Source organism: Toxorhynchites rutilus, chromosome 3 (assembly GCF_029784135.1).
Source record: "Toxorhynchites rutilus septentrionalis strain SRP chromosome 3, ASM2978413v1, whole genome shotgun sequence".
NCBI lineage: Eukaryota > Metazoa > Arthropoda > Insecta > Diptera > Culicidae > Toxorhynchites > Toxorhynchites rutilus.
In genome coordinates, this window is record NC_073746.1 from 20,547,206 (window position 1) to 20,554,375 (window position 7,170).

The 7,170-nt window shown below is 42.6% G+C and overlaps 1 protein-coding gene across 1 annotated transcript; it reads right to left on the reverse strand.

Annotated features, from left to right (window-relative positions):
• Positions 1 to 5,104: 5,104 nt before the first annotated feature.
• Positions 5,105 to 6,848, reverse strand: LOC129772940 (uncharacterized). Its single transcript, XM_055776473.1, has 2 exons — positions 5,528 to 6,848; positions 5,105 to 5,440 (listed from the first exon to the last, which is right to left on the reverse strand). Exons 1-2 carry the CDS (start codon positions 6,846 to 6,848, stop codon positions 5,376 to 5,378), a joined length of 1,386 nt encoding a protein of 461 aa, XP_055632448.1. The 3' UTR covers positions 5,105 to 5,375.
• Between the last annotated feature and the right edge of the window lie 322 nt (positions 6,849 to 7,170).

A 7,170-nucleotide genomic window follows, 5' to 3' on the forward strand; every position in this document is an offset into this window, starting at 1 on the left:
CATTTATCTTTTACCGTTTTCGCGTTTACAGCCCTATAATCCACTACCATTCGCCATTCGCCATTCGCCGTTCTTTTTCCGCACAAGCACTGTCGGACTATTATAAGGTGACTTCGAAGGTTGAATAATGTTAGCTTCCAACAATTCATTCACTGTTTTGCCGTAGGACTACGTCTTTCATTTCTATACCGGGGTGTAAAATCAAAGTTTCGAAAACGAAAGCGTTACGCCGGAGACCGAGATTTTGAGTGTTAATAGCTCCTAAACAACTGAACGAAATGGTATGATAAACACTTCATTCGAAAGATAAAATGTCTACGCGTTCTATACTTGTTACTTTCTGATCCAAAAACTTGTTTCAATAGTCTTAAATTTGCTTTCAAAATAGGCTATTGAAATCACCAATCGGTATATAAGCGAGCGCCGCTCGGAAATCCACTCAGTTCTAATTGAACAGCGATTGGAGCATGTTGTCGCTGTTGTGGTGAAGCTCTTCATTTATCATGAAAGCGCGAATGAACGGTGTCACCAAGAGCCTGTTTGTGCACCTTAGGCCAGAAGGGAATCCATCAGGAGGAGAGTGATGCTACAAACGGTTCCCCGGGAAGATCTCGAAGCAGCCGCTACACACACACACATACACGCACGGAATTCTTTCCGTTTGGATCGAGAAAGATCCGGAAAATAATCTGCCAGTTCCTCTAGGAATTTAAAAAATACATTCATGTGAAAGAGTTTATTTGAATGTTTTCTATCCATGTAACACTGTGACCAAATATGTTTCAATCAAGTGCTATTAACAGATGGTTATCGAGTTAGCATTAACCACTGGTGGGCTTCCAGTATCGAGGAAAATGTGGAAATATCTAATCGTTACTGAAAATAATCTGCCAGTTCCTCTGGGAATTTGAAATTACATTCATATGAAAGAATTTATTTTAATGTTTTCTATCCATGTAACACTGTGACCAAATACATTAGGTTTTGTGATTTTTCAATTAATCGCAATCAACAGGATAGCTTCTGAAGATTATTCTTCCCCATCAGTAGGATATTTCCGTATCCAATATTGGATGCATAAAACCTTGTGCCTCCAACGTAACGCTCTCGTTTTCGAAGTTTTCCAAATATTCATTCATTCATTCATTTTCGATAACTTTCTCTCGGGCATATTCTAGAGGATACTGCTTTGTATACACTGGCTTATCCAAACTGAACATCTCGATCGTCATCTCACAGTCCTTTGCCGTTCCCATTTCATGGTAATTTTTAGCAAAACACTGTCGGTATTGTTGCACCACTTGTAAAATTCTTCCTCGTTCGTATTCTCCTTCTACGTTGATTTCCGTCGCTTCAATTGGCTCAAAGGCTCGAACGTTGTATACATCTCCCTGACCGCCAACAGCATCCACATCTTCACCAACACATTCATTAGAAATCATTTCAATTCTGGCACTACCTCTTTTTTTGATGAATCGTATATCCTCTCGATCAATAATATCTCGTCCGATGATTACTGCACTAGCTTGTACGTAATTCGGCACTACGTATACCGTCGATTCCAAATTCAATCCATCGACGGTTATTACTTCGTTGCTTTTTTCAGTAACGCTTTTTTTCCCCTGTTGGATGTGAACCACTGCGTCCATTATTCTGAACTATTGTGGTATATCCCATTTTTTTGTACTCCGCTTCAAGCTTACCTACTACTTATTGATGAAGAAGTAGACTGAATGCTATAGCGAGATAGGTGCCAATCAGGAATACTCTGTTTGATAAATTTTATAATCCTGATCGGCGACGCAGACCAAATTTCCTTGGGCTCCAAAATAGCCTTATCAAGGTATTGCAGTCTGCGTCTAGTTAGAGCTCCACAATTACAGAGCAAATGTTCCGAGGTTTCACTTTCGGTATAACAAAAACGACAAATATCATCTTGCACTAAACCTATGTTTTTGAGATGGTATTTACTCGGACAGTGTCCTGTTATAAGGCCTGTGATTGTGCCTAAGTCTTTCTTATTAAGACTCAGCAATTGTTGAGTAATTTTAATACTCGGCGTGATAAATTTTTTTGACTGGTTAAGTTGTACCGCCAACCAGTTGGCTAATACTTCCCGGTCTTCCCAGTTCTTCAGCTCACCTTTCAACACACAGTCAGATATTCCACAGAAAGGTTCTGGACCAGTGAAAGGTGAGCTTGAGCCGTTCCTGGCAAGTTCATCTGCTCGCTCGTTTCCCTCTATTCCACAATGGCCAGGAATCCAGTACAGTTGTACCGAACTTATCCGACTTAGTTGCCGTAAGAGGAGAATGCATTCCCAGACAATTTTTGAGGAGCATTTAAAAGCATTTAGAGCTTTAAGTGCCGCTTGACTGTCTGAGAATATGCAGATGTTAGCATGTCTATATTTTCTTTTAAGGCAGACATTTGAGCATTCTATTATCGCAGATATTTCTGCTTGAAAAACTGTTGGCCAGTTTCCCATAGCTACAGAGATTTTTGTTCTGGGACCATACACTCCGGCACCTGTTCTGATTCCCATTTTTGACCCATCAGTGTAGAACATGATTGAACCATTACGAACACTGGGACCGCCTTCATCCCATATTCAACGAGAAGGCTCGATTACACTGTATGGAATGTCGTAGTTAGTCCTAGGTTCCATCCAATCACTGTTCATCTCTGAGGATGGTCCTACGGGTAAGAGATTCAGGATGCTCAAGTGACCAATTTTGTCTCCGTCTAGTATTTTTTTCCATTGTTTAAGCTTTAGAGCGCTTTTCTTAGCCTCTAGCTGAACATGTTGGTTCAGAGGTAGCAAGTGAAGGATAGCCTCCAGTGCCTTCGAGGGTGTGCTTCGCATTGCTCCAGTAATTGCAATGCATGCTAGTCGTTGGAGTTTGTTCAGCTTTTTTGTAGCTACAGTCTCCTTGGTCTTTGGCCACCAGACTAATGAGGCATAGGATATTCTGGGCCGCACAATGGCAGTGTAGACCCACATTACCATTTTTGGTTTAAGACCCCATGTTCTTCCTATCATTTTAGAACATGCCCATAGGGCTGTATTGGCCTTACTGATTATTGCATCTAAGTGTGCATTCCAGTTGAGTTTAGCATCTAGGATAACACCTAGATATTTCACTGAAGCGCTGCATTTTATTTCCACTCCCCCAAGATATAAAGACTGCAGATGCTGTTTTTTCTTTTTGGTGAATGGAACAATTGTTGTCTTCGAGGGATTTATGCTCAGACCTTCTGTGGTACACCAATTTTGTGTTAGGTTTAAGGCCATCTGCATTCTACTCGATATCACGTCGTCGAACTTGCCTCGTATCATTATGACTAGATCATCGGCGAAGCCCACAATTTCAAAACCTTTTGCCTCTAAACTTGTCAGAAGGTCGTCAACTACTAGTGACCAAAGGAGAGGTGATAGAACGCCTCCTTGTGGGCAACCTTTTGTTGCAATCACATAATTAGACGACCCGCCCAGCTCCGAGGTGATTTTTCTTTGTGTGAGCATGCCATGGATCCATTCGACTATACAGTTATCAAAGTGTCTTCTTCTCATTGCCTGTGCCATTGATAGATAAGAAGCATTATCAAAAGCACCTTCGATGTCAAGAAACGCACATAATGCGGTTTCTTTTGACAAGAGAGATTTTTCAATTTTTGTCACAAGCATGTGTAGTGCTGTTATTGTGGATTTGCCTGATTGGTAGGCAAACTGGTATTTGGATAGTGGGTGTTTGGACATGAATACAGACTTTATGTATTCATATAATACTTTTTCCATAGTTTTCAACAGTATTGATGATAAACTAATTGGTCTAAAAGCCTTTGGAAGTGATTTGTCGCGTTTTCCCGCTTTTGGGATGAAAACTACTTTCACAAGTCTCCATATCGAAGGAATGTGCTCTAGTATCAGACTTGCCTTAAAGATCTCGATTAGAGACGGAATTAGTTTTGATTCTCCATTTTGAATCAAGGCTGGAAAAATCCCGTCTGCACCTGCAGATTTGTAAGGTAGAAAGGATCTCACCGCGTTTGCTACTCTGGCCCTCGTGAAGACTAACCCAGCAACTATGTTAGCGACATCCTTTGCACTTTCGGGTCCTATGAGACGCCTTCGAGAGCATATTGTGTCGCCATTATAGCCAGGATTTGTGTCCGAGTGGACAGATGTAGATCCCGGAAAGTGAGTCTTCATCAGTAAGTCTAGTACTTCTGAGGGGGTTTTTGTGAACGAACCGTCGTCCTTTTTAAGCGATCCAAGCCCGTTCGAGTGGTCTTTTGCCAAAGTCTTGTTGAGTCTAGCAACGATTGGGGTATTTTCAATGCTTTCGCAGTTATATACCCAGGATTTTCGTTTAGATCGTCTCAGTTCTCTACTGTACTCAGTTAGGGCTCTCTTATATTGAGACCAGTCCGAGGTAATTTTTGCTCTGTTGAACAATTTACGCGCCGTTTTGCGAAGCCGTTCGAGCCTTTTATTCCACCAAGGAACGTTTCTTGTCGAAGAAACTTTTCTCAGTGGGCAATTACTGTTGTAGGCAGAGATTATCGTTTCATTTAATTCTTTTGTAGCTGATTCAATCTGTTGAATCGACCTTATTTTTGAGTTTAGAGTTTTAGACTCGAGTTCAAGTGCATACCGATCCCAATTGGTTTTTTTGGGATCTCGGTATTCTCTCTGAACTTCCATGCCACCATTCCATTCAAAAATAATGTGTCTATGATCAGACAAAGACTCCTCATCGGAAACGTGCCAGTTATGGATATTTTCTTGAATAGCCGGACTGCACAGCGTTAGATCTAAGACTTCTTGTCTGATAGCGTTAATGAAGGTTGGTTCATTCCCTTTGTTAGCAATATCTATGTTGTTTGACGAGAGAAATTCTAAAAGACACTCACCTCGGTAGTTGATATCCGTACTTGCCCACATGGTGTGATGAGCGTTGGCATCACATCCGATTATGAAGTCCTTGTTAATTTCCCTGCAGTAGTTTACAAACGCCGCTACCTCTCGTGGAAGAACCTCAGGAACGTCGCCTGGAAAGTAAGCCGACGCAATTACGATGTCGGCCCTTCCTTTGGCGGTAGGAACTTCCACTCTGATCGCGACGATGTCCCTTTGAATGAACTCTGTAATAGGAAAGCATTTAATGTTTGCATTTACTAAGACAGCAGCTCTTGGGGAGTCATGCTTGTCATCATAGAACAACTTACATGAACCTGTTTGAATACCTAGTATTCTTCCTTTGTGAACCCAAGGCTCTTGTATAAGAGCTAGATCCACAGCGTCTTTTGTAAACCTCCTGGATAGCACGCTCGACGCTGCTTTGGCGTGGTGGAGGTTTATTTGCAGAACTTTAGTGTTCTGCATTAGGTTGGGTTATCCGATCTGGTGGTTCATTTGGGAGGATCGGAGTCCCATCTGTTTTTTTGAAAATCAGGTCAGGTTTTTTGCTTGTTCCAGCTTCCGTATTCGTATTAGATCTGGGATGGGTATGAAGAAACTCACCTTTTTTACTTGGCACAATCGAGGTTCCTAACCTGTTTGCGATAACCATTGAGTTCGTACCGCTTGGGCCGGGAATACTCAGGATGCCAAGCTTCTTGTTTTTCGGAGAATCTTCACGAGGGCGCTTTGGTTTTCCAGAAACCCTTCTGCCGACTTCTTGAGTTTTTTGTGGTTCCACTATTTTGGAGTCACTAGTCTCTGAAGACTTCAGGTTTCCTGGGTTTTTGGAATTTTTAGGTTCCTCGTTTTTTGGCCCCAGATCTCCTTTGAATACACCGGAGCTTTTATGGATTATGACTTGGCGCTGCTTTGGATTTGTTTTCCTCAGCTTAGTTTCGCCAAATCGGAAGTTTATGTTGAAGTTTGTGCTAGTTAGTTGACGCATCGAAGCTTCGTCGACTGTTAGCGTCCAGTCCGCGTGAATTTCGTTGGGATTGGATCTCTTTAGTATTCGCCATTTATCGGTGGAGAGATTTTCATTTTGACTCTCAATGAGGCTTTTGAGTCTCTCGTCGCTGAATGTTGCGCTTTGTGGGAAAAAGGCATGGAGAATTTCTGGACGCGGAATATTTTTGGCGTCTAGAGCAACCAGTTTGATGTTGTCGTCTAGGATTATCCCGGGAACCACTTTCTTCAACCATTCCGAAGTTTGATGATCTTTGCACGAAAGGATTAGATAACCTGACTTATACGAGCAATTGAAAAATTTGGGCTTAACCGGCTCGTTTCTTTGTTGCTCTATTGCAGTGAGTAGAGAATTCTGGATGGAATCTAACTGAGCCGTAGTAAGATCGGTGTTGGGATAGTCCTCCGGGAGTATTCCAACTTTGATCTGTTCCAAAGCTTCCTTGAAGGAGATTCCAGTTTCGACAGAAGTTATTGTGGAGTCTTTGTTTTGAAGAGTGTTTCGAGCATCTTTTTTTTGCTCGTTCAACCCCGCTCTTTTACGGGGGCAGAGATTTTGTTTGGATTTTTTGAGAATCGGTTTTTCGTCACTACTAGGTAGTTCCGATCCTCGGGGGCGTTTTGCTGGTCCAGAGATGTGCTGACTCAGTGCTTGCTGCCGAGCTTCCTTTGCAGGGATCCCGGCTGCGACCAAGTTCTTCAGCCTCCTTCTCTGACCCTTGGTGAGGTTTTTCTTCCACGAAAAGTGGACCTCGGCTGAATCTAGCGCTTTAGGTTCAGTTTTTGTAGTGACGTTACTTTCGTCACTATCATCCTCTAGCGACTCACAACGAGTCGGGGTGTTGAGGATGGAAGAGGAACAGGACTGAACATCCGCAGGTGCGTCACTCAGTACTTCATCCTCTTCGACATTCATAGAGTCGACCTCTATGACGATTTTTTCCGACAGAGAGAGGCTGCCGGAACCCGGAAGATTTTTGTTTTTTGTTGAATTATTCATGAAATTCCCACGAGTTGCGCGGTAAAGAAGTTCAACTGCATCAGTGACCCGCTTAATGCAGAGGGGGCAGACGATACTGTGGAGGGTGCCCTGGTACTCCACAGGCTCCGTTAGAGGCAGGGTATTTGATTGAAACCCCCCCAACCATTCATCCCTCAGCACGGGTTGCGTCACACCTTGGATTAGGGGTTTATCCATTACTTTCTTTCCATAATAACCATGGATAACAGCTATTACA

Coding starts and splice junctions, on each gene's coding strand:
- LOC129772940 (XM_055776473.1), bottom strand. CDS start 6,848: ATGAATGTCGAAGAGGATGAAGTACTGAGTGACGCACCTGCGGATGTT. Junction 5,441..5,527: donor GATTGTGCCAAGTAAAAAAG/GTGAGTTTCTTC, acceptor TCAAAAAAACAG/ATGGGACTCCGATCCTCCCA.